Source organism: Penicillium brevicompactum (assembly GCF_028827555.1).
Source record: "Penicillium brevicompactum strain IBT 35665 chromosome Unknown utg000002l_segment0_segment0, whole genome shotgun sequence".
Taxonomy (NCBI): domain Eukaryota; kingdom Fungi; phylum Ascomycota; class Eurotiomycetes; order Eurotiales; family Aspergillaceae; genus Penicillium; species Penicillium brevicompactum.
The window spans coordinates 2,066,679-2,092,315 of NW_026623205.1; the positions used below are offsets into that span (position 1 = coordinate 2,066,679).

Genomic DNA, 25,637 nt, shown 5'->3' on the forward strand with positions numbered 1-25,637 from the left:
ACAGGCTCGATGGCCGTCCGACGCCGGGTGAAGAGGCAGAGGGATCAACGCCACCACAATTGCGACCGCTACTTGAAGTCTCTTTGCAGTCCGCTAAATCTATCTTACGAACCCTTATCATGTTGCACGAACAATCACATCTTGGTGAGCTAATCCTATTCAAGCAACCCCCGGAGAAAGAAATATATTAATTTTCCAACAGAACCTTTGTTTCCTTTCGGGTTAGATAACCTCTTCTCATCGGCTTTCATCGTTGTGATAGCACATTTCATAGATCCGTCCTTGGTACCGGATATGCAACACTACGTCACAAGCGTCACTCGTATGCTAAGCGATATGACCGCGAAAGGAAACACAATGGCACGCTTGCGACAGAAGGAACTGAGTCTTCTACAACAGATGAAACATGCCGCGCTCAGCAGGGAATCCGGGACACTTGGAATACCCGAATTTACGCCAGAGCCCCCCAGTGCGATGCCTACATTTTCTCCACTCCCATCAACGGGCGACTGGGTCGGGACTACGGAGGATATGACAGTGAACCATACCCAAATTCTGAGTCTCGCTCAACAACTCGACGTGCTCAGTGGTAGTGACTGGGATATCAACTTCGGTATTGGGGGCGATTCGTGGATATGATGCTAGTGAGATATTCGATATGTTCTGTATTATGTACAAGCATTCAATGTGAATCCACTCTCGCTAGTGACATCGCCTTGCTCAACAACAAAAGTCGCCGTTCCAGTGTAGTAAGCCTTTCCCTCGACAAGGATGGTGACTCCATTTCTACCTTCTTTGGTATTTGGTCCTTCAATCTTCACATTCTCATCAACGAGGGATGCAACAAAGGCCCCGGTATCAAAGTGATTGGTAACAATGGAATTATATGCCCACTTCTGACCCTGCTTGCGAGCTCCCTTGGCATGCGCCAGAGCCACACGAGCAGCGACACAGGAACCAGTGGGAGATCGATCAATCGAGTCCTCCGCGAAAAAGCAAAGACCAGTCTCTGCTCCATCAACACCATCTGTCTTTGAGCCGATCTCGCGATCGACAACCATAACCGAGTAGAGGAAAGAGAGTCTAGAGTCCTCTGGGTGTTGCAGAGCCTCAACGACATTCGGGAGAGTGACCAAGTGTCTCTTCAGCCTCTTCACAGCAACAGACACAGCTTCAAGGCTGAAATTGTGCAGCCCAGTCTGGAATCCGAGCTCGCGGATATCAACAAGGGCGTAGAATGCACCCCCGTACGATACATCGAGACGAAGCGACGTCCGATCACCGAGCTCTGGCCAAGCTAGCTCCCGCGGGATGGGGATCTCCAAATCTGTCGCAGCACAATATGCTGGCGTAGACCGGAAACGAACCGAACGGGAGGGATCCGACTTCTGGCCATCGGCAGAGGTAGGAACCACCACTCGAACCAGTCCGCATGGTGCGTGTATATTTACATCGACCTCCCGGACGGCCAAGTCGGGCTTCAGTTCGTTTCGCTGTGGGAAAGTCGCCAGGTCATGGGTGTCAACCAAGAAGCGACCGAGGGCAATTGTTGCGTGCCCGCACATCGTCGAGAAACCGCCATTATGCGTAAAGAGAACTCCGATGTGCGCTTCACCTGATTGGACAAGCTCCGTCTGGGGGATGATGATCGCACCGTACATGTCGAAGTGACCGCGCGGTTCCAGCATGATGCGCTTTCGGATGTGGTCATATTGGCTCTTTGCTTGGTCTCGTTGTTCGAGGAGAGTGCCCTGGAGTGCGGGGAACCCAGAATAGATGATGCGGGTGGGCTCTCCGGTGGTGTGCATGTCAATGCATTTGATGACCTCCCCGGAGAGGGACTCTTCGAATTGGCGCGCGAGATCCATGGTGTTTTAGTGATAGTTGGAAAATCGAGGAAAAGAGCAAGGGTACCTCTCGACCTTATAAGGCCCCGTGGGGTTTGGCATGCCGATCCACTTGGATATCGGGGCTCGGATGCGGCTTCCGCGGATGATGCATCCGAGCAACGTCCAGCCGACCTCAGAGGCCATTCAACTTTGGGGACGAGGGCCGTCGATTAAACAATCATCAAGACCACTTAATTCAGTATACCGAATTAATTCATTTAACGTTTTGCTTTCAGGACTCAGGCTGGTTTGAATCGCAATCTAATCATCATGCGCATACTCACGAACCAAAACGTCTCCAATATCCATAACAACCTTTCCTTGGAAGACCAACTACTCTTGCAGTCTCTTGGGCAAATGGCCGATGTAAAAGCGTAGCAATTGGCTGTAATCGGATAAGTCCTTGCCTCAGGAAGTTCCGAGATACCATTTGCAGGAACTATTGTGTTTGAATATGTTAGGATAGGGATCGTAGATCTAGTCATAAGCAGATGTTTATTGGAACTTTGGAAATTGCCAAGAAAGCATCGATTGGCCAGGCATTGGATAAATTCTGAGTTTATTTGTAGTAGCTGAGTCCCGATGTCTTCGCCATAACCTTGCAATATAGTAGATTCAGATTGAAGCATGTTTTAATACACATCGAGGATTCTATGGCAATTGTGAACTGAATATTGCCCATAGATGGCGGGGCACGGGTATTCCCGTCCATTAACCCTATTCCAATGTATGAGATGGAGTCTTGACCTTTGAAATTGTCCTTTCTGATCAAATGGAGCTATACTTAGTGACTACTCCCACAATAACGCCAATCAATCTCGACTTAACTTAGAATGGGACATAGTAATGTGGTATCTATTGGCTACCGCACACATAAATGAAAGTAAAAGGAAATAGAGGGAGAAGGAGTGAGAGGGAGAGAGCTGCTTGCTCCCAGGTGGTCACCTAGCCTTCCAACATCTTCACTTTGTCTCTCCTTTGGTATCTTTCGACGTCTCTTTTTTCTCCTTCTGTTTCGTCTCTTTCCCCGTCTCTTCCGTCGCCTCTCTTTTTGTCTCCACGCAACGTCCAACGAAGCATCCAACCATTCAAGGTAAATAATTCCCTGAGGAATATGTTAGCTCTACGGATATGAACTGACTACGGATTCGATTGCAGAGACGTTGAGCAATATGACCCACTCCTCTCGCAAGCGCGGCTGGTGCGTCAATCCAGAATGCCGCCACCACAATGACTCGCACGAAGTTGAAACTTGTCGGGCGAGAAGGTGCACCATCCAGTGGAAACGCTGCAATGTCGCTCCTGACTGTGCCGGCGTGCAGCTGCGAATCTGCAAGACCTGTCCAAACCACCCAGGTGCCGGCCCTAGTCACTGGGAGAATGGCAGCAATATTCGTTCCGCCGATAACAACACCTAAGGGAATCAAAATGACGCGAGGAAGAGCCAAGAGTCAAAGTCCTACAAGCCTACGTCCGCCAAGCCTAAGTCTGCTTAATCAAAGGCAAAGAGGAACTGAATACACCGAGATGCGAGGTTTCAGACTACGGGCATCGAGAAGAAGAGTGCAGAATCAGGAGGGAGAACCGCAGGTTGAATTTCACAGTCAAAGTAGCTGGGATAGGCATGGTATTTCGGGAGCACATTTCGCGGGAGTAACATGGCGTTTTCTGTTTCTTTGCGGTCTAGTTAGGTGAAGGTTCGTCTACGGCTTGGACATCAAGCCCTTCATCATTTTTCAAAGTCAAAATCAACCGGACTCCCCCTACTCCATATTTCAAGACTAGGTTTTGTCTACGCTTAATTCCTTTTTCTATGGGAAATCGTAAAATCGTACATTTTGTTCAGCTACCTGGCTATTTTGACCTATCATTCATTGACATATGTGATAAGTGTATCAAGAATTAGAGGCGAGCCAAGATTCAACTTCTGTTTGAACCTTAATCTTCTCCTTCATAACTTTCGAGCTCCGATCATCGTCGTCATCCGAATTTTCCTCTTCTTCGTCGTCAAACCATGCCACTTTCACCCACTCATCTTGATAAACAGGCTCAGTGGGGACACCCTCATCATTAACGGCAAGCCAGAGGAAAGCTTGGAACGATGCTGTTTGAGATTCCTCCTGTTCATTGTCGAGCTCTTTCTGCTCAAATGATATGTTGGCCACTCCATCAACAATATCAGAAAGTGCTTTTGGCGGGGAGGTGGAAAGTTCCCTTGAGTAACCATAGTCGTCCAATGTGCATCCATCTTCAAGATCCCATTTCAAATGATCATACTGATACTCATGTCTTGGGCATTTGAGATGGGGAGTGACTCGGAGAGCACAGTGCTTGATCAGAGATTTCCCACATGGTGCCCAGGGTGAAAAGGGCCTCCTGTTGAAATTATCGTCATCAGGATCAGTTGTCGGAAGGTGAAGTAGACGCCAGATGTCTTGTCTCAAGATGTACTCAGAATCTTCGAGCGTGTATGAACCAACACCGGCAAGGTCCAAATAACATTGCGGGGTGCCTGTCCAAGCAAACGTATTGTCATCCACTGGAGGGTTGCCATCCTCAATTCTTCGAAGTATCTTTGGACCCAAGCCGGTCACGGTAGCCCCTATACATAGTGCACCAATACTTGGACGGCGAATCGCACAAATCAAGGCAAAGATTTCTTGATCACGAGCTGTTATCATGGACGAGGGGCTGAGAACCTCATTGACAACCGGATGTAGCCATGGGCTCACGAGGTTGCAAGGCACTTCGGGCTCCCAGAAGCATCCGCATAGAGCAGCGTACATTGTTTCCTGGTTAGAGCTTAAGGTCATGTAGTAATCGATATCTTCCATATATCTCTTCCACGATTGCGGCATACTGTCAGTCGAAGGGCACGGTTTCGCCTGCCTTTCCTTCATTCTGAGTGGCGGTAAGTGAGCAGTCAATTGCCAGTAATCATGTAACGGAACCATCAAGGCGACCGCGAGGGAAATAGAAAATTGGCTTCCAAGGTCGTGCAATAGAGCAAATTCTGACAGTACTTCAAATGCCTTTTGCGCAGACAGTGGGAAAACAGAGGCGGTGGCGGGCCTTTTGTGTTTAATGGAGAACGAAGTCGCACACTCGCGAGACACAGACCATGGACTGATATAAGGTGTAATTTCGCTCCTGTCTCTGTGTTGGATGCGTGTCACAATTGCCTCCCAGCCTTGATTTGGAGCCAGTATCGCGGACCACCACCGAGCGACATCGTCATTCACCTCCCCGATATCAATATTGTGAGCGGCAGAGCAATCCTCAGTAATGTCGTCCTCAAATTCAGCTTCTGAGTCGGTGTAGCTCAAATATGCTTCCTCTCCTCGTAACTCAATGAGGCGCGCGGAAAGCACATAGCACCAGCCAAGAGCGAGGATGCCAATGCAGTTCGAGTCAGTGGAGGTGTCTTCTGTAGTTCCGATCCAAGTGTCAAATGTCTGACCGTCGAGCTCAACCGGAACTGCCTTGCGGCTTGCGAGCCTCATTCTAAGGAATTTGGTGACTTCTTTTTTGAGTCCATCGCAGTCCTGATGGTGAGAAACCTTCCAAGTGGACCAGACATGGGAACCAAGACCATCTCGGCTAGCTCCACTTGGATGCCAAACGGGCCGTTTGGGGCGTGCTTGGAATCTTGGGACCCTGCGGAGGGAAAGGTGTGGGTCTGTGTATTCAGGGAGAAGCCCATTGTCTCGCATGGCATGAGCCACTGAGCCTAGGAGGTACCAATAGTTTCGACTTTTTTGCCAGTCCCTCATCGAGCTCTTCTTTACTCGGCTGAGCGACATCATTTGCGACCAACTTGTGACTTGGGATTAGCGGATTCGGGATCTTCGAGAGTTGATGAGTACTTACCAAGAGCAGCTGCGGGGGCCGCAAGGACTCAGGTAGTGCTTCCATCTTGCGGGTTTCTCCAGGCTGGCAAACAAAGATGGTACGAAGTAACAAGGTCTTGGGATGAAAAGGATCGAAGGAAAGTAAATTCAAAAGGGTGAAGATGCAGGCGCAAAGTGCGGTGACGGTGGGATGCGGCTCAAAATCCTCACTCGGTGCCTGTATGCCTGAAACGCACCTTGCTGCAGATTCGGTAATATGTGAGAATGTGAGAGAGAGGGAGAGATTGAAAGGCGTAGGATAGAAGGGCACGGAGCCGAGAGAAGCTGGGACATCAGAATGACAATCTAGGAACAAAATGCCTGACCTTTAAGGCATCCAGGGCCATCATCACTGACTACTCTTTGGGTGACTATTCCTTCACAACTCTGGTCAAAAATGACAACATTGCCACCATTTCTTGATGCAGTACTTGACTCACGTTGATGAATGTCATTAGATCGACTCAATGCGTGGAGCATGTGTTCGGGTATGCTATATTACGAGTATAGAACCCCAATCCGGAAATCTAACCGCGATATAGATCTCAAGATATGCCAGCAAAGCTTTTCGTGCTAAAGCTACTCCGTACAGCCATCTGGACAGTGGATTGATGATTCATGCCACGAGGCAATTGAATCTGAGAGTATCGCGATGTCGCCTCATTCTCTCGGCTCGTGGAGTTGTTGATAAGCAGAGGTTCGCAAGTGCAGCAAAACTTGCATATGCAAAAGGGATATACGGGAGTACATCGTGGCCTAATCAAGGAGTCCAGAATTTCCAGGCCAGGGTGAAACACCCAATTCGGAGACCCCACAGGCTAGAAAAATGGTTCCTCAAGGTGGATCACCTTCTTCATCATCATCATCAAGGCAGATCAGCGCCGATCCCGACGATCTATCGATCCCGTGGCTTTCCACAAAGTCTTTTCACGGTCCCCAATGCAGGGGCAAACTATGGGGCACCTGTCCAGCTAAGCGAATCCAGGCTGTATTTGTTCAAATCCAAGGTTCGTGTTCTGCTTTTACCTTTTGACGTTAGCTTCTAAACCTCATTGAGTCTAACCAACATCATGTCTACCTCCGCCGATGAGTCTGATGAGAAAGTGGTCCTGGTCGACTTTGAGGGTGACCATCCTCAAGACTGGCCTGCCGTAAGGAAATGGACTGTCATGGCTACTGTGTCGATTCCTTTGTTTTTGATGCCACTGTCATCCACAATCACAACTCCCGCAGTTGCCGCGATTGCCAATGAGTTTCACATCACGTCTTCCGTGACTGGACCATTGGCATTGTCGCTTTTCCTGCTCATGTACTCTATGGGACCTATTCTACTAGGTCCTTTTAGTGAGCTATATGGTCGGTGGCCGGTGTTACAAGCTGGAAGTGTATTCTATCTCGCTTTCAATATTGGTGCTGGCTTTTGCACGAGTATGACACAGTTATTGGTGTTTCGGCTTTTGAGTGGAATCGGAGCAAGTGCTTCGCTGGCAGTAAGTAAAGGCCCTCTCTCCTTCTCGGCATCCCTAAAGATTACCAGGTTGGTGCAAGCATGGTCGGAGACGTTTTCCGCAAGGAGGAGCGTGGACTGCCCGTTGCTCTTGTGAGTCTAGGTCCTGTTCTAGGATCATGTCTCGGCCCTATGGTCGGCGGCTTCATTGCGGACTATACTACCTGGCGCTGGGCGTTCTGGTCAACATCTATTGCGGCAGGTTTCTTCCTTGTGATATGTCTGATCGCTGCGAGGGAGACATATGCTCCTATCCTCCTGCTTCGCAAGAAGAAGTTGCTTATCGCAGAGGCAATTAGCCAAGGATCAGACTATGGCTGTGTCTGGAAAACACCTTTTGAAAAAGACGAAACAGTTGGCCAGCTCTACCGTCGAACAATCTCTCGGTCTCTCTACTTCCTCGGGACCCAGCCAATTATCCAAGCTCTAGCCTGCTACTACGGCTATCTCTACGGAATTGTCTATCTTCTTCTTTCCAGCTTTTCGGACCTTTGGACAGAACGCTACCACATGAGGATCAGCACAGGCAGTCTGAACTACATCGCGCCCTGTATTGGCTACGCTATCGGAGCTCAGATCTGCGCCTTCTTGACAGACCGTGTTTATCGGTACCAAGTTGCCAAGAACAACGGCGTCGGCAAGCCCGAATTCCGGCTCCCCATTATGGTGCCGGCCTCTTTACTGGTCCCGATCGGTCTTTTCATCTACGGCTGGACTGCCGAGTACAAGACTCATTGGATTGTACCCGATATCGGCATCGCCCTGCCACTCATGGGAGCAACAATTATCTTCCAGTGTGTTAGTGCATATCTTCTCGACACCTTCCCGATCTACGCAGCTAGCGCCAATGGTGCTGTCTACATTGTTCGCGGGTTGACAGGGTTCGGCTTCCCGCTGTTCAGTCCAGAAATGTACGCCAAGCTGGGTTATGGTTGGGGGAACAGTCTTTTGGCATTCTTGGGCTTGTTGATCGGATGTCCTATCCCTTTCATTCTCTGGAGATACGGGGAGAGGTTGAGGGCCGTCAGCAATTTTGCCGATCAAACAAAGTAGAAACCTTAATTTGCATCAGGAGTTATAGAACACAAGGCTGGAGTGCGTGTTAACGCGCGGCCGGAAACAGCTACTTAGGCAATTAAAATAATATTTAGCAGACACTATGCCTTAAATCAATTATATCGAGACGCCGTACTCGTGTGACATATGTACACAATAAATTGTATAAACAAGCCCTACTTATAGGAACTGTATACACATGCCCTACTCATAGAAGCTCTACACGCTCTATTTTATGAATTTTATCAAGATACCTTATTACTAACGAAAGAAATACATCATTGAGTCTTAACATACAGTTAACATGCAATTGATCGAACTATCAATTCAAGCCAGGCTGTGAAACATGATCGGTCGAGCAAGCTAAGCCGTGAACAGATAAATATAATTTAGGGAAATGCTTATCTCTAGCTCTCACTCTTCGTTCATACCAACAATCTCCTGCATCATATCATAACAGATACTCTCACTCACGTAGCTGTCGTGTTTATAATCTTTGTGAGAGCGCACAAATTCCCTCATCCAGGTTGCTGGGGTCGGAGCTTCGCCGCTTGCGCGTTGGCTGATGAAATCAAGGTAAGGGGCGACCCTTTCTTGCTCCGCTAGAGGCATCTTGCTGTAGTCCAAATAGTATCGCACGATGGGAATCAGGCCAGGGAACCCATTGTCATCCGACTCTCCGTTGAAGATTTCATTCGCAGTCATGAGACCGAAATCGCCAGATTTCCCATCGCTCCCCTTCGAGCAGACATTTTCCTTGCACATTGAACGTACAGGCCGAACGGTGTGTGTTGGTCCAGAAAGCCAACCACGTCGACGGAACCACATTTTGGACTGGCGGACGGCATCCCGATCCTTTGCAATGTCCATCGATTCACCGACTTTGTCGATCGGAATGTAGAAGTTCAAATGTAGTGTGGTGATAGCTCGGGTCAGTAGGTATGTGAATATCGCGAAGGCAGCATTCGCCCTATCTGTAAGCTGTGACTCCATAGTGCGGAACTCGACGCACCATCCCGGCCCGTTGTCAGTGGTTGGTGGTTTGAACTTGACGGCATGCCATGTGAAGCCGTGAAGGAGCTCAAAGAGCTTTGTATTAGAAGTGTTGTCTCTGTTCATATCTGCCTCGGTCATGATGAGAGGATCCCGAGAGAGGATTGAAGCAAAGTGGGTTGCAAGAGATTCATCCATATCCCCTTCTAGCAGACGTTGCTTGATAGCCGGGTCTATTGGCTGTGAAGAGCCGCTGTCAAAGCCTGGTGGCTTTTCAAGAGAGAGGTAGTTTCGGTTCCAAGTCCAGCGGGGAGGCTGTGATACATTAATTCGAACGAACATAACAGTCAAGTCTCGGGCAAAGATCACTTACAGTTGTTTCCATCTCCTCTTCACGACGGTCATCCACTAAGTCTCCAAATCGCTGCCATCTGACGTCGTTGTCAACCAGATACCCTTTCCAGATTGGGACCGCGGCAGTCATGGCCAACATGATGGGCGCGAGCGGTATCAGTTGATCATGCAGCCATCGAGCATTGGCCTGATCGGATGCTTGGAGGGTGACTTGAAGACTGCAGCAGCCAATTCCAATCTCTGGATCATCTAAACCAAGATGTCCCTCGACTTTCTGACCTGACTGCGAAATATCATAGAATGGATTCGGTGTCTGGGAATCCTGGAAAATGGGAAGGTTTGTTTTCTTGCACCCTTCACCTCGGCAGAGAACATTTTCAGGAACGATCCGATACCGCGGAAGCGAGCAGATTGAATGATTTTTCTTGTCTTGCGCACATGGTGTCGTCCATTGACCATCTGCTCCTGCGCGGGGGAAGAATGATAACGAAAGCGTGTGTTGGTTGGAAGACAGATAGTTGTTGATGACTTGACGTCTGGTTCGGTTAGATAGGCTTTTCATCATGCTCGGAGCACCCACCTTCGCTTCATGTTTTGTTCAACTGCCATGAGGTCCTCAATTTTCCCCGTATATGGCTTTGCGGGGGTTGCTTCAACCATATACTTGGCCCATTCCCATTGTAGCGTGACACTATTAAATTGTTAATTTCTCTAAAGATTCCAAGATTGAAGATCAGTCATGACGCAAACAGGAGATACTGACGAGTCGTTTTTGCTGGCTGTGTTCTTTTCCCATTGCCGAATGATCCGCTCATGGTCGAGCACCAACGTCGCCCGTTTAGTTTCGGGGCTTAAATCAACTAAGCAGTACTCAACCTGCAAATTCAAACGCAAAGTCAGCCCCGTTTAGTTTCGTTGTTGTGTTGCTACATACCTCGTCGCCCCATGATGCGATGCTGTCGCTTCGATCCCGTTGTTTATTCCAAATGCAAAGCAATTGCTATAACATGTCAGTTCGTAATCAATATGGTTGATCTCGATGGAACTTACTTCAGTGGCCCATTTTCGAATAATCGGTGCAGCCTGTTCTGTCTGCGACCAGCCAATCGACGAACCCTCCACTCTATAGATCGGGTTAGATTTCCATAACAAACGTCCGCGGGTAGACTTACGGTAAACCCATGATGTACTATTCAGCAATTGTATTCTGAATCAAAAGATGTAAATAATCACCAGAAATCAAGAAGACCGGACAATTTTTAATATCCGATGAACTTCCAATCTGGACCGAGCACCACGTCATGGTTTTAATCTCGGCGATCTGCATCGATCGACCATCAGAGTTTGCAGAATGCCACTGGCGTGGCTCTTTGCATCCACATGCGCATCCACATGCCAGGGACTACTAGCTTTAGTTTGTCTTATGTGTCCAGGATCGAAACCTGCCGAGAAAAGAGGCATGACGCGTGGCGAGGCCAGGGGCAAACTATATATCTGTCACTTGTAATTATCCTGGACATCCCTGGATCGACGATATTCGTGGATATAAGGCTGGGCAGTGTCGAGATTCGTACTGTCAACGTACCCCTGAATGCTGGTTTCCAATTTTGGCGCCACTTACCAGTGATGATGTCTCACAAACTAATCTGGAATGTAGGTGATTACGCATGGGCTTTGGGTGTTCGGAGCGACAACGAGCTTGCAGAGCACGGGGTTTGTGATTGGCTGTTTCCTTGAAAATCGAACGTGTCAACATTGCATTTCGGAGGTGTACAGAGCACAGAGCTGCTTAATCCTCAAGTCAAGTGCGGAGGATGCGCTCTTCCAGCAGAGGCACCAGCTGTGGTGAAACCCCCGGGTGTGGGGTATGGTAGGTCAAAGGTCTAAGACTAATGATTTCATCTCTCGATCCATGATCGGAAGATCATTCAAAGAGCTCCGTAAAAGGAGCGGTCCTGAGTGGTGGGGATCTGCGTGGAGCTTTGAAGAGGGTGAGATGCAAACCAACCCAGGTGGATCGGATTTTCAGACTTTGCCCAGAACGCCCACTAGTTTCAGGCCCTTGATGAACAGATTCACCCAAAGCGGACGGCACAGGCGTATGGTCAGGTGGCTTTCTCGCGAACATCAGGCATATTGAATTCTCAAGCTGTAGTGTATATTGGAGTAACCCCCGCGCGAAGTTCCACCTGGGCAGTACCCAAGATGATCGGCGCCGGGGACTACTTGGGACTTGTGGAGAATATCGAACCTGTTCTACATATCATAGTGTTCTGGAGTCTAGTCGTGGCGACTTGACTCCATGCCGTGAGCAAGATCGAGGCGTTGATCTCGAGTTGGTGGCTGAACCTGGAAGTCCTTCAAAAAAGATATATCACCACAGAAGTGAACAGGTTTGCGACAACATTGGAATACTATGCTAATGACTCGACAGCGAGCCATGTCGTTCCAGTGTTGCCCAGATATATAGCGCGGGGCGCAATTGGGATATAAAGAAACAGCCAGAGAAACATATACCAACCCCGATTATTATGAAGAATATGCAACACCTCTGAGAGACGAGAGGGTGACATCGCGATGGAGCTCTGGAGTATGAAGCAAAACCTTGGGACATGGTCAATTGCAATGGAAGAATGGATACAAACCAACCCTGTGATTTCTAGAGACCGATCGCCATGCAACACGCCCTGGCGGACAGGGCATGAGATTTCTACAACGCAGGCAGCATTTTGTGCGGGGGACATATCCTTCCAGGCCCAGCAAAATTTTAAAGAATTGCAAGCCGTGGAGGTTATTGCCAGATGTTGGCGTGAAGAAAGGAACGACACCGGGAGAGCTTCGTGAGTAGTGGGTTACATTGAAAAAAGAAAAGACTAAATCAGAACAGGAGAGGGAATAAAATCCTGCATTGCAAGCTGCAAGAGGTAGCATGAGGGAAAGTACAATATAGGCATAGAGACAACAACTCTACTCCTGTCCAAAGCCAAGGGTTTCCTCCACCGCGATAGACATTTTGTGCTGGAGAGCGTCGTGCGTCTTGTATGGAGGGAGATCAAGACGGTTGAAGCTGGGATATGAGCGTTAGCAGATTGAATAGTTAGAAAGACTAATTCCGATACGTACCAGGTATGTGATTTGGGCAGTGCGTTGGGATCACCCGATTTCTCGATGGTGAAGCGTCTGGGACCGTCGGAACCTTGGAGATCCTTGAATCCGTTGACGGGGATACGCGAGGTACCAGTGGTGAATTGGAGCAGACGAGACTTCTGCTCGGCATCCCAGGTGCGGACGATCTTCCAGAAGTTCTGGATGACCTCGTCTTGCTCTTGGTAACCACGGTAGTCGGTGTGCTTCTTCCAGTCGTCGACGTCGATATCAGCGATACCACCGATGAGAAGCTCAAGCTCGCGCTCATCGAAAACGTTGACAAGATCAGGTGGGATCAGCTCGTTGAATCCGGACATGAAAGCATTGAACTGTTCCTCCACTCGCTTCACAATCTTCCATTCAGTAACCAACCTGTAGATGTCAGTAAGATGATGCTCTGGGGATTTTCAAACAGGGAAAACTCACTCAATGTATTGTGGCTTGTTCTCGTTGGTGACGGCAATATCCCGACCACCGGGTATTAAATCGACAGTGGTACGCTCGCCAAACTTCTCGTCATCGACAGAGAATGTGAGTTCCACGATTCCTTCGATGTCATTATCACTGTTGCGTTGTTAGTCTGACGCCTTCAAAATTGCTATAATATCTGCAAGATACTCACAGGGTCCATGCCAAGTTACGGTGCAAGTCCTCGTCCACACCCTCCATATCTTGAAGAGTAACCTTCTTCCGTAGCATCATCTTATAGAAGGCTCCAATGAAGAAGGAATCAAGGAATCGACGGTGGAAGATAGCCAGACCAACCACTCGGCCGATGAACTTGAAGTAATTGAGATGCTCGGGGTTCACGCCCGAGTGGGGATTAATCTGCAAGGTGTAATTATCGTGGGCGGAGTATTCGAAGAGACAGTAGAAAGGATTGAACATTTCGTGGGAGAGGAGGAAGAAGAATTCACTAGAAAAGTCAGTACTGAGAAACAAAGTACCGAATCGCGAGAAGCATACCGTGAAAGACCGCCATAATCGAGACCATCTTCGCCGTCGAACTTGATCATGAGACGCTTCTTGAGGTCGGAAGCGCTCTGTCGCATGATCTCGGCGTATGAGTCCTCGAAGATGTTATTACGGCGAACCTTGACGTGGCATTGGCCAGACATGATGCGCAGCGCGGGTTGAGATCGGAAGTAGATCAGCTTGCGACGGAAGTCACGCTTGTACTGAGGTACACCCTGATCCAATGACGAGGGCAGACGAGGATCGTCCCAAGTGGTCGTCTTGGTGTTGTGGTCGACGAAGTATACACGAGCGGTGTTGGTAAGACGCATTTCCCACCCGCTGGGCAGAGGGCCGAGCTGAGATACGGGCTGTTGCTGGATCGTTGTGTTGTTGGCGCCTCCAGTAGTCTGACCTTGACCATACATGCGAATGTACTGCTGTCGACGAGGATCAACCCACGTCGTTGTACGGGTGTTGTGGTCCACAAAGTAAGGCCGTCCCTCGGGTGTCACGCGTCGTTCCCATCCTGGCGGAAGTTCCCCTGTGCCTGCAGTGGTGGCTCCCGTCGCCATCATGGAAACCGCAGCGGCGTTTGAGCCCGCTGGCGCTCCACTTGCGATGGAGGTTCCCGCGCTCGGCCCAGGAGGTGGCGTAGGTATCTGGGCGTCTGGCAGGTTCGGCGAACTTGCGCCAGTTCGGTCCTCTGGGAGCATTCGGCTCTGGTGGGCGCGACGTTCGAGCTGCATGTTGGCTTCGCGCTGCGAACGCTGAGCGTGCTCGTTGTAGTTGGCCGCGGGCCTTGACCACGTCGTGGTTCGGGTGTTGTGGTCCACATAGTATGTCCGTCCCAGGTTATCCTCTCGCCGTTCCCAGCCTGCAGGGAGTCGGCCCTGGCTATCCTCAAAAGAACTCAAATTCGCACGAGATGGGGCGCCCGGTCCGGGTGGGTTGGCGGGGGCACCGTTCATAGGGGGCGGGGGACCAGTCGGCGGCCCGGTCGTCGGGGTGCGCTGGTTGAGCGAGGAACTTGATGCCGCAGCGGGCGCTGTGTCGATGTTGCTGGGACCGGATTGTGACTGGGAACCTGGTGCTGCAACTTGGGGCACAAGGCCGCTCGACGTGGATGTCTGGGGCTGTTGACGCTGGGCGCCATTCTGGTTTGGATGCGGGGCACTGAGGTTAGAAGACAGGTTGATGATCAACTTTCCGTGCACCACGAGGTTGTCGTTGGATTTTTTCAGATCCCGAGTAAGCATCTCTGCATGAATCTGTCAGCTCAGCCCACGCGTGACAGGCGATCGGCGTTCTTCGGACATACCATCACCACCCATCGACAAGTCAATAACATCTCCAATCCGAACGTTGATTACTCCAAGGAAACCTTGGTCCTTCTTCTTGAACTTCTTTTGGTCGAAAATCTGGATCGCGAGAATGCTGTCCTCGTTGACCCTCCTGCAGCGATCAAAAGCCGTTAGAAAAATCCCCCGTCATGAGAAAACCTCCAGAGATTCGAGAAAGAGGTCCACGTACAAGTCGAAAGGTTCATTCCAATAGGGGTTCAAAGTTTTCTTGATGACGGAAGTTGTATGCGTCTGCTCTCCTCCCACAGTAGCCACGGCGAACGGATCGGGGAATCCTGCCACAGGTCAGTCCAACTCATTCCAATCGACCCCGCAGTCACGCAAAAATCGTATTTCCCCAGGCCAAACATACGGAAGACATCGCGTTTGTACAGCCCATCAGCCGCGATAACTAGAAAGAGAAGCGTTAGTCTCGTGCGGAATCGGAACCCCGCAGAGTGTCATGTCGACTCCAGACGACTCCAGCGATCCTGGCGATTTGAGGGGATTCTCACTGGTAACCCGGAGGTTGGGCTGACTGCAATGGGTCAGCGAACGATCCTCACATCGGTATCCTGTAACGGTGGTGGGCGAGACTTACGCGGGGAGATTTGACGCCATGATGGCTACCTGCCGATCAATCACGCCGAATAAACAGCGCGGGCGCGCACATTAAGCAGTGAGGCCAAACCAAGTCCAGGGGCACGGCCTGGAGAAAGAAAAAGCGGTTGAATTCGGCCGTTTGGTGATGTGTATGAGGTGTTGAGAAAGAGGAGAGGGAAGAGAAAGGAAGGGTTAGAGCGATAGGTGCGCCCGGTTGTATGGCGCAGGTACTCGGACTACGTATTCACTATGTACTAGGTACCCGGTCAGTACCTCACGGGGCTGAGCACGGGAGATCAACTATTTCAATTTTTTATTTTTTTTGTTTATTCGACTTCAAGTTTCTATTTCGTCCACTCTGACTGAGCCACAAAAGTGGTCGTTCGACCTGATTCTAGGCATACGTAAGAGAGAGAGAACTCGTACGGGTGCGGGCGGGAAGAGTGGCGACCTCGTTCTTCTTTAGGCAACCGTATTGTAACCATCTACTATACACTTCTATAGAGTATACTTCTATACCAATATACTATTTAGTTGGGGGTTTGAAGACATTCCTGCTTATTGAAGACTATTGAAGACTATTGAACACTGCTTTAAGATTAATATTACCATGAGATTATAGTATACGAAAGCATCATCACTTCTATATGGCTACGGACATAGGGAGGTTGCTTGCGAGTCATATTCCTGTCTTTTTTTTTTTGGATCTTTTGTTTTGCTTCTTCCTGTGTTTGTGATGGTCCTCTCAATGCCCGGAAATTATTGTACAATCCAAATCCCTCCACTCCAAAGCCACAGCGAGAGCGTGGGATCACTTCGGTAGCGACATCCACCTGACCCGGGTCTTGAAGCGTCTGATTCAGCAAGATCTCCCCCTAGGGAGATCCCTAGTAAGGCGAGAAACCACGTCCGCGGCCACGGTAGCCACCACGGTAGCCACCGCCGCGAGGAGCCCCACGCCCACGACCGCGGGGGAAACCACCGCGGCCGCGACCACGGTGCATACCAGGCAAGTTGGTACGCTTGGGAACGACCTGTCACACGTTAGCAATGTCGATCATCGCAGGAACTGAAAACAAGGTGCCTCATCACAGAAACGTACCTTCAAGTTGCGACCGCGGAACACACTCTCGTTCAACACGAGAGCCTGACCAACGAGACTAGGCTCCGAGAACTCAACGTAGGCATATCTGCAAAGCCCGTCAGCTATCAAATTCGAGATTCAGCACAGTCCGCTGTCCATTCTCACCCTTTAGGCTGGCCAGAGAACTTGTCCAGCAAGATGGTGACCCGGTTGATGGAGCCACAGCTCTGGAAATGAGCCTGAATCTCCTCTGGCGAAGCACCGTAGTCGACATTGCCGACGAAGATGCTTCGCGCATCGATATCTTCCTTGTTCTCCTGAAGACTCTCGGACTGCTGGTCGAGGGTGGCCTGCATCTCGCGCAGTTTGGCAGCTTCGGATTCCATCTCAGCAACTCGTCGCTTCATTGCCGCAATTTCTTCCTGCAAGTGGGATAAGTTAGTAAAAGGCCTCAGATAGAAAGAAAAAGTACGCGATGCAGGGATTAAAGAACGGAGCTAAGAGCACAGAACAAAGAGGGCTTTGAGTGAGCTGAAAGGCAACCACACCTACCTCATCATCTCCTCCTTCCTGGGCCGGAACCTCGTCCGCCTTGATCTCCTCCGGAATCTCCTGGCCTTCGGCAGCCATGTTGTCGCTCAAGGTGAATATGTGTCTTGGGTTGATGGTCGAAGGGTGAAAGCGCCGAGCAAATCGATGAGGGGAGCACTAGAGCTCTCCGAGGACCACTTTGAATGCTCGCCAACGAACTTTGACAAAGAAAACGAAGGCTTAAGATCAATAGGGATAGCCGACGAGAAGTATTCAAACACAATGAGAAGACTTCCTTACACAAGGAGCAGCTCGATCAGAATTGAAGTTCGTTCTGGGATTGAGAGATTCCCAATTTGGTATAGCGTTATTTCCCGCATCGAACAATACTGCCAGGCGGTGAGTCTAAATGATCATCGATTGTCAAGGCACGAGGTACTATACATGGCCAGAACTTCTGACGATGCTGGGTCCGAATTGGGCTGACAAATGTTGAGAGCAAAGGTCTAGCATGCTATGCAAGTATAATTGACTCGATTTAAGGTATCATGCATCGAATTGAGCAAAGAAACGCGGAAGGGCCAATGACAAGCAGAACATGGCGTGCACTGACGCGGACATCAAGAGGACTATTTACAAGGGGAGGGGAATCAATATAGTAGAGAAGTAGGCGCAAGGAAGCAAGTCATGCTCATTCGGCGGGAGGGTGATTCTTCCGGAAGGAGACCTTTTCAACAGCCACGTTCTCCACGCCATTGGCATCGGTCTTCAGCTGGTAGACATACAACACGAGAACATCACCTTGGATCTAGTCTTTGTGAGCATGTGTAACGTATCATGTGTGGCAAAGAATAAACTTACGTCCATCAGGCAGAAGCTTGGTGTAGGCTCCTCGTTGTCTGGCCAAAAGCCCGAGCTCATAGCTCCAGTCGCACTTCCCGGGTTGATGAAGAAGCGACCTTCCATCTCAAATGCTTCGAACCGATGTGTTCCACCCCACAGAAGTACATCGACATCCATTTGGCGGGCCGCAATTAACAGCGCGTCGGCGTCGGCGGGGGGAACAATGGTATGGCCATGTGTAAAACCAATTCGTAGGCTACCATGGTTAACGATCTTGGAAAGAGGTAGATTGGGAGAGTCGACGTCAAAGTCGCCCTTGACCATTTGCAGGTCTGGGGCTACATCGCGGAGGAAGTCATAGGTCTCGCGATCGGTGAGGTTGCCCAAGCAGAGGGTTTGGCCGATCTTGCCGGGTGTCAGAAGCTTGCGGAACTAAAAGAGAGAGTCAGTATACTCCAGCCAACAGAAGTAGCTCCATGGACGACCAACCTTGGCTGGTAGATCCTAGATAAGAGGTTAGCGGAGATAGGGTGAGGCAGGGGAGGAGACAACTTGCAGGAGCTCGGTCAGGGATGAACAGGTCACCGATGACCAATACCAAACGGGCAGTCATCTTGATATGTGTGGGGGGGGAAAGGTCGGAGATCAAAGCTAACGGACAACGGCTGGTTGACTTCCGCCTGGGAGCTTCGCGGGGAGCCGCCAAGACTATATGTCCCAATGCGGTTAGTGCCATCTGATCGAACATCCCGATGCAATTTCCATTCGCAATTGGCTCGCCAGGCCGACATTCAACGTTCTGATCTCCTTCGGGTTGTTGAATCCAGTGTTTCTATTCCCCAATACTCGAAGGTTTCCTACATTGCTTGCGGAGCTCGCCGTCCGACCAGGATGCGCCATGCGGCGCACTCTCCAGTCCACGAGAATGGCACATCCACGAATGGAGTATGCAGTTCCGGGCATATTCTACTCTGTGCTGTATTCTACATGAGGCAGGTGGATTGCTCGCTGCATTGGAAATAGTATGTGCTGTAATTGGGAGATATTGTAGTCGGCATTCGATCTATAGAGTATATTGTTGATAGTGTACTGTACCACCACACAACACCAACAAATATAGCAATTGATCTCATCCACACTCAATGCCTTGATCCTCGCATGGCCAAGTGGCCCCGGAGAATTTTGTATAATCCGATACCCCAGACTGTGCAGAACATGCATAGAACAGCGTGTACAGCGTAGGCAATAGACTGTCGGTAGGGTCCGCCCGCGCGCATCGTTTTCGCCCGAGACGCGAGGAAAAATCAAATAGAAACAGACCATCACGACGGGATTGTCAAATCCATAAATACCCCAGCTCCTCACAATCCATTCGGTCTTATCATCCGAGAACGCAAATAACCACGACAGCTTCGGCAGCGCATCCGTGAGCACTCCACCAACCATCGGCGGCCATCCCCGATATCACAAGCCAAGTTTCCCTCGGGAACGTTCTCTCGTCCAATCCCATTCACCCGAAAGTGTACCCCGCGGCTCGCCGCAATCGGAAAGCTGGCTTCTAAGTCGACGACGCAGCGTTTGAGCCTGATCTCCAGACACCTGGACCAGCGCCTTCCGTTGCCTGACCTCAATACCCCCTTCTCGACCGAGAGAGACTCCCTAGTTCCTGACGACGTCGAATATAAACCCATCGATCGCTCCATTCCTCCTGCCCCTCTTCCCGAACCAACTCCCAATATGTCTATCCAAGCCCCTCACAACACCCTCCTGATCCCAGGACCCATCGAGTTCGACGATGCCGTTCTCCAGTCCATGTCCCACTACGCGTGAGTCGCTACACAGTTGCGCAATCATCCAATGCCGGTCAACTAACCACCCCGCAGTGAGAGCCATGTCGCTCCCGGCTTCGTCAAGGTCTTCGGCGAGACCCTGACTCTCACCCGCAAGCTCTTCCAGTCCACCGACCCTACCGCGCAGCCCTTCATCATCTCCGGCAGCGGAACCCTCGGATGGGATCTCGTCTCCTCCAACTTGATCGAGCGTGGCGAGAACGCCCTCGTCCTCAACACCGGCTACTTCGGCGATTCCTTCGGCCAGTGCCTCGAGACCTACGGAGCCAACGTCACACACCTCACCACCCCCGTCGGTCAGCGCCCCTCGCTGCAGGAGGTCGAGCAGGCTCTCAAGCAGAAGCCCTACAAGCTCATCACACTCACCCACGTTGACACCTCCACCGGTGTCCTCTCAGACGTCAAGGGCGTCGCCCAGTTGGTCCGCCGCGTCAGCCCCGAGACCCTCGTCATCGTCGACGGTGTCTGCTCCGTCGGCTCAGAGGAGATCGCCTTCGACGAGTGGGACCTCGATGCCGTCGTGACCGCCTCCCAGAAGGCCATCGGCTGCCCTCCCGGTCTCAGCATCGTCATGACCTCCGGCCGCGCCATCAAGGTCTCTCAGAACCGCAAGACCCCCGCCAGCTCCTACTACGCCTCCATCGCCAAGTGGCTCCCCATCATGGTGAACTACGAGAACAACAAGCCCTCCTACTTCGCCACCCCTCCCACTCAGCTCGTCCACGCCCTGCACACCACCCTCACCCAGATCACCGCAGATGTTCCCGGCCGCTTCGCCCAGCACACTCAGGTCTCCGACAAGGTCAAGGCCGCCGTTGCCGACCTCGGTCTCAAGCAGGTCGCTGCCAGCCCTGATTCTCAGGCCCACGGCATGACTGCCATCTACCTCCCCGAGGGTCTGACTCCTCCCGATGTCCTGCCTGGTCTGCTGAAGCGTGGTGTCATCTTTGCAGCTGGTCTGCACAAGGACATCGCCACCAAGTACATTCGTTTCGGTCACATGGGTGTCAGTGTCACCGACCCCAAGCGCAATGATATCGACCATGCCATCGCGTCCCTCAAGGAGGCTCTCGCTGAGGCTAAGCAGGCCAAGGGCCTGTAAACCCTTTGGATGCATGATGTATATAGGAACAGAATGATTGGCCGAAGTAGCCATGTTGGTTCAATCTTTGGATAGAATTACTGCAATGAATTATTGATCATAGACAAACATCTTCCTACTTGTGAGACCGATCGTAAAGCCATGCGGGCTTTTTAAGCCTGCTTGCTGTTTATGGATGACTACGTATCCAATGCACAATCCTAACTGTACGGAGTACTCCGTACAATCTTCTGCATTGTCAAGCAAGGGATGGAAACCCCCACCTTAAACACAATGTTTTCACCCACATTGCCTAGCCCCATTGCATCGCAAGTACTCCGTACTCCGTATCCCATAAGAGAATCCATGCAGGTACCCGCTAATACATTCGAGCTCGAAGCAGGGGGATTCCCTATTGGCGCGCAACCCGGAAAAGGCCTGAGCTGGGGATCCGACAGGGCGGCCACTCAGGGACAGGAAGGCATTCTGGTGCATTCCGATTGGACAAGTCAAAATCATGTGGACTCGATTGACAGCCCTGAGCTTTCCTCTTCAAGACCTTGGCCAATGCTTAATGAGAGCAGTACTCCGTACTACAACCAATGATCATGTTCGAGGTCTGATTGATCTGTGCTTTCTTTCAGCGACATGCTTGCTTTAGGCTGGACAAGTATGTGACTACTTCGGTAGGTAAGGACCAACCTCGTCGGGGATGGAATGTTGTGTCTTTAGAAGATATGTGCCCCCGTGGTGGTGTTCTACTTGTACAGTGCCCACCCCCATTTCAATCTCAGCAGCACTATCCTATTCCGCGAATCTAACCCTTACTTTTTACTTTTGAAAGTGAAGATAGATCACCGGCGCAGCCTCAAGGGTGTTCTCCACAATGCACTATTCACAAAGTCTTTTTTTAATATTAGCGACAATCGCTATGGCGTCTCCTACTACCCCCGCGAGCGCTACAACGAACACAAATCTTCCTGCGGAGTAAGTTGGAGCCCTCGTCAAACCTTGTATATCATACTGACATCGAACTAGTTCCAACCACAGACTCGAGTCCACAAACCAAGAGAGTCACACAAAAGCCAAGATGTATACATCATCAACAACGCCTGTCGCACTATCCGTCCCAAGTTCAACTTCTATCACCTCAAGCACTACTTTTACCGTCATGTCAATCAAAGCAAGAAGCACGGATAGCAGCGAAGACAGCTCTGCAGACTTCACAGATGATGACGGTTTTGCCCAAGGCCACCCAATCAAAGCCTTCAGTGGCCTGGAGTCAAATAATGTTGTTAATGAGAATGTTAAGAAGAGTGCATCTTCTATGATCAGTGCAAAGGGTTGGTCTGGCTTGCTAGCTCTTAGTTTGGTGGTTGTATTCCAATGTCACTAAAGTTTAAACCCATATCTGGGAACCTAATGTATCATGATGGCCCGATGACACTTGTGTAGTTCTATGTAGACTTCTTCAACAAATGCATTTACAATGAACTCTGCGGATTCCATTTTGGGACTTCCAAGCCATTGCCCAGGTGGAGTATAGCTATCAAGATTTAAAGATCCCTGGAAACGGCCCGGGACCCTCAACCTTGGAACCTTACCCGTGGCATCCGTGGGGAATATAGCTCCACTCAAACTCTCCAATGTTGATATTCTTAAGAACTGTAGACAATGGAGAAGTCTGGTATCTTGGGTGTAATATATAACCATGATATATGAGCTATGCCCCCAGGGCTATTGAGAACTTCCAAGGTTAACATGGGAAAAATATGTGAATTTCATCTAGGCTAAAGTCCAAAAAGGTAAAATTTCAAGGTTAAAGGTAATTGCCCAGATGACAAGAAGGTTTTTACTATTGTTTTTGCTGCCTTTCTCAATGTCTTTTTTGCTGCCTTTATCACGTAGATATAGAGTCTGTATGAACAGACCACATGCGAGCGGTAACAATGGCTCAGGCTCAGACTCCCGAGGTCAGACTCACACTCACACTCACACTCACACTCACGTACATTACCAGCGGATATGTAGAGGTCGCATTCCTCTAATACTAATCTTTTCCCAGGTGAGATTGGCGTCTCATGCTGGAGATTTAACAGGAGTGTGCGTCCTGAAGTTTTGCCAGCTCCAGGGTCGAGTGTGTCGATGATTGCGAGAGGTCAAGAAGCTACCTGAGCGTCGGACATGAATATAGATTTCTCACAGAGGAAGGCGAGCTAAATTGTACTTGGCTGCCGAGCCCAGCACCATATAGAGACTGGCAAGATGGTTTATTTTAAGGGTACCTCTTCGGGAGTCAGGCTCACAATCATCAATTTATCTTACTTTCGTCGCCCTCATTTCTTCTCCCCCTCCCTCCCTTCCTCTCAATTCATTTCCTCTCCAATAGTCCCACAGCCCAATGGAGCGGACATAGTCTTTTGTTTCCTGTTTCCGCTCTCATCAACTCTGCCGCCCAAGATGTGGATAATCTTCACAATTTTCTTTCTTTCTCTCGCCTTGCTTCTCCTGAGTGATACCGCACTATCTGCGGCGTCGTCTTTCAGTTCCTGTGATCCAGCGTGTCAGAAGCAATATCGTGCCTTGCTGGTAGCCGAAGCCGCGTCATGGGTTACCTTCAATATCAACACCGATCCTTTCTATGACAACCCCGCCAATCTCTCTTCATATCACGCTGGAGATGTCGTGAAATGGCAAGACCTCTCCTCAACCGAAGTTACCGCCATGTGGGATATCCCCGGGGGCATGAGTCTCTCCCGCATCTTCTACATGAGCGAGGATATCCATGGCAATCCCATACCCGCCACTGGGTACGTCTTATTCCCCTACTCGAGCCCAGTTGGGGGCAACAGACCTTTGCGAACAGTCGTTTTCACACACGGCACTGCTGGCGGAACTGGCCAGTGTGCTCCATCCAACCACAAGACCCTCTACTACTCTTGGAGCGGTCCATTTGCTCTAGCCCAACAAGGGTATCTCGTCATTGCACCAGACTGGGCGGGACAGGGTAGTCACATACCACCAGGGTTCACGTACGAGGCAGGTCGACTACACGCCAAGGATGTTGGGTTTGCTATCCAGGCCACCCGCAAAGAGCTCGGTGCTCAAATCACTCATGAGTGGGTGGTTGCTGGACACAGTGAAGGTGGTTTGGCAGCCTGGCGAGCAGCTGAGTACGAAGCAACCGAAAACGCCACAGGTGGACTCATCGGTGCTGTCTCCATGGCACCTGCGCTTCGTCCCTTGACGTTGATGGAACAATACATTCGAGTCGGACAAAAGAATTCCGGAGCCGGCGCCATCGCAGTGTACTTGCTGCAATCTATCTCGCGGCTATTTCCATCACAGCTGAAGGTAGAAGACTACCTCTCGGATGTGGGAATGGCGCGACTCCCATTACTCAACTCTGGATGCTTGGATTCCGGAGGAACTTTGGTAGCAGATATCGGTACCGCTGCCTGGTTCAAGAATACCAGTTGGTTAACACATGAAGTCACTCGCGACTGGAACGATTGATTCAATTGGGTTGGGCCGCGCGCTCTGGCGGCACCGATGCTCGTTGTACAGGGTGATCAAGATATCTTGGTCTTTGCCAATATGACTGATCTTGACTTCAACAAAACTTGCGAGGCCTTCCCCACGTCCAAGATAGAGTTGAGCGTGTACCCCGATACGGATCACGATACAGTAACGACGGCAGCACAACCGGATTGGCTGAGGTGGATTGCGGCTCGATTCGACAACAGTGCTGTGGGAGAGGGATGCGTTAGACGAACTGTGCGTGCGGTCAATGACCGGATGTCCAACACAGTCGTGTAAATCTTGCACAGCCAACAGTCACAACCTTGGAAATGAATCAACATTACTAAAAAGCAAAAAACAAACAAAAACAAAATGCAGACTGTGGGGTTCGAACCCACGCCACTTTCGTGAGGAGAACTTAAGTCTGGGGGAAAGGTTAGTGGATTAACGGTGTGAATAGATTCGGCATTACTTGCCTACCGCCTTAAACCACTCGGCCAAGTCTGCAGATTTGGGAAGTTTTTGTCTCTTTTGACCGACTGTGAGCCTCAGCTGGTGAGCAACATCCTGTGCCATTACACACTTGGCCAACCTCATCGGATGTGTGAGAGCACCAGCATCTGTACAACGAACTCTATACTTTTGCCTATCTCCACTTTTGTCAAGCTCTAACCAAACTAACTACATTTCAACACTTCAAGAGTGACCATAATGCCCCAGAAACCCATGCAGCACCTGCTCCACCACAATCCTGGACACCCAGTGATTCACCGGGGCTCGCCCCATCTCTAGCATTTCATCTGAGATCGCCTGACTTGGATACATATGACTCGTGCCCGGGTGGCTTCAGGCGTCATTATCCCGGTGTCTAAACCCGGTGCTTGCAGTTGCATCTCGTTTAGATACTCTACACACAGATGATGATCAAACATGTTGTGATCCCGATGCGTCTTCATCGACTCAGGTGAGCGTCCATGTCATCAGCGCATC

The 25,637-nt window shown here is 50.3% G+C and overlaps 12 protein-coding genes across 12 annotated transcripts; 6 read left to right on the forward strand and 6 right to left on the reverse strand.

Moving 5' to 3' along the window:
- Positions 1-498: 498 nt before the first annotated feature.
- N7506_003454 (putative proline racemase) lies at positions 499-1,868 on the reverse strand (the record flags this gene model as incomplete). Its single annotated transcript, XM_056952749.1, has 2 exons — positions 499-641; positions 677-1,868. 2 exons carry the CDS (start codon positions 1,866-1,868, stop codon positions 499-501), a joined length of 1,335 nt encoding a protein of 444 aa, XP_056814441.1.
- Positions 1,869-3,061: 1,193 nt separating this feature from the next.
- N7506_003455 (uncharacterized protein) lies at positions 3,062-3,307 on the forward strand (the record flags this gene model as incomplete). Its single annotated transcript, XM_056952750.1, has 1 exon — positions 3,062-3,307. The coding sequence occupies one exon, from the start codon at positions 3,062-3,064 to the stop codon at positions 3,305-3,307; it is 246 nt and encodes an 81-aa protein (XP_056814442.1).
- Positions 3,308-3,784: 477 nt separating this feature from the next.
- Positions 3,785-5,392, reverse strand: N7506_003456 (uncharacterized protein; the record flags this gene model as incomplete). The annotated part of the gene is made up of 1 exon (XM_056952751.1): positions 3,785-5,392. One exon carries the CDS (start codon positions 5,390-5,392, stop codon positions 3,785-3,787), a length of 1,608 nt encoding a protein of 535 aa, XP_056814443.1.
- Positions 5,393-6,849: 1,457 nt separating this feature from the next.
- On the forward strand, positions 6,850-8,339 carry N7506_003457 (MFS transporter; the record flags this gene model as incomplete). The annotated part of the gene is made up of 2 exons (XM_056952752.1): positions 6,850-7,269; positions 7,317-8,339. The coding sequence occupies 2 exons, from the start codon at positions 6,850-6,852 to the stop codon at positions 8,337-8,339; spliced, it is 1,443 nt and encodes a 480-aa protein (XP_056814444.1).
- Positions 8,340-8,756: 417 nt separating this feature from the next.
- N7506_003458 (glutamate--cysteine ligase) lies at positions 8,757-10,872 on the reverse strand (the record flags this gene model as incomplete). Its single annotated transcript, XM_056952753.1, has 7 exons — positions 8,757-9,650; positions 9,709-10,225; positions 10,270-10,380; positions 10,453-10,565; positions 10,624-10,689; positions 10,740-10,812; positions 10,862-10,872. The coding sequence occupies 7 exons, from the start codon at positions 10,870-10,872 to the stop codon at positions 8,757-8,759; spliced, it is 1,785 nt and encodes a 594-aa protein (XP_056814445.1).
- A 1,784-nt stretch (positions 10,873-12,656) lies between these two features.
- Positions 12,657-15,754, reverse strand: N7506_003459 (NEDD4 family E3 ubiquitin-protein ligase; the record flags this gene model as incomplete). The annotated part of the gene is made up of 10 exons (XM_056952754.1): positions 12,657-12,756; positions 12,813-13,208; positions 13,263-13,400; positions 13,459-13,752; positions 13,803-15,051; positions 15,112-15,245; positions 15,324-15,429; positions 15,507-15,545; positions 15,649-15,671; positions 15,735-15,754. 10 exons carry the CDS (start codon positions 15,752-15,754, stop codon positions 12,657-12,659), a joined length of 2,499 nt encoding a protein of 832 aa, XP_056814446.1.
- An 869-nt stretch (positions 15,755-16,623) lies between these two features.
- Positions 16,624-17,450, reverse strand: N7506_003460 (polyadenylate-binding protein; the record flags this gene model as incomplete). The annotated part of the gene is made up of 4 exons (XM_056952755.1): positions 16,624-16,770; positions 16,839-16,926; positions 16,986-17,242; positions 17,373-17,450. 4 exons carry the CDS (start codon positions 17,448-17,450, stop codon positions 16,624-16,626), a joined length of 570 nt encoding a protein of 189 aa, XP_056814447.1.
- Positions 17,451-18,042: 592 nt separating this feature from the next.
- On the reverse strand, positions 18,043-18,807 carry N7506_003461 (vacuolar protein sorting-associated protein 29; the record flags this gene model as incomplete). Its single annotated transcript, XM_056952756.1, has 4 exons — positions 18,043-18,159; positions 18,213-18,626; positions 18,684-18,698; positions 18,751-18,807. 4 exons carry the CDS (start codon positions 18,805-18,807, stop codon positions 18,043-18,045), a joined length of 603 nt encoding a protein of 200 aa, XP_056814448.1.
- Positions 18,808-19,931: 1,124 nt separating this feature from the next.
- On the forward strand, positions 19,932-21,146 carry N7506_003462 (alanine--glyoxylate transaminase; the record flags this gene model as incomplete). Its single annotated transcript, XM_056952757.1, has 2 exons — positions 19,932-20,020; positions 20,078-21,146. The coding sequence occupies 2 exons, from the start codon at positions 19,932-19,934 to the stop codon at positions 21,144-21,146; spliced, it is 1,158 nt and encodes a 385-aa protein (XP_056814449.1).
- A 910-nt stretch (positions 21,147-22,056) lies between these two features.
- Positions 22,057-22,521, forward strand: N7506_003463 (uncharacterized protein; the record flags this gene model as incomplete). The annotated part of the gene is made up of 2 exons (XM_056952758.1): positions 22,057-22,112; positions 22,164-22,521. The coding sequence occupies 2 exons, from the start codon at positions 22,057-22,059 to the stop codon at positions 22,519-22,521; spliced, it is 414 nt and encodes a 137-aa protein (XP_056814450.1).
- Positions 22,522-23,585: 1,064 nt separating this feature from the next.
- On the forward strand, positions 23,586-24,641 carry N7506_003464 (putative secretory lipase; the record flags this gene model as incomplete). Its single annotated transcript, XM_056952759.1, has 1 exon — positions 23,586-24,641. The coding sequence occupies one exon, from the start codon at positions 23,586-23,588 to the stop codon at positions 24,639-24,641; it is 1,056 nt and encodes a 351-aa protein (XP_056814451.1).
- Positions 24,642-24,677: 36 nt separating this feature from the next.
- On the forward strand, positions 24,678-24,944 carry N7506_003465 (uncharacterized protein; the record flags this gene model as incomplete). Its single annotated transcript, XM_056952760.1, has 1 exon — positions 24,678-24,944. One exon carries the CDS (start codon positions 24,678-24,680, stop codon positions 24,942-24,944), a length of 267 nt encoding a protein of 88 aa, XP_056814452.1.
- Between the last annotated feature and the right edge of the window lie 693 nt (positions 24,945-25,637).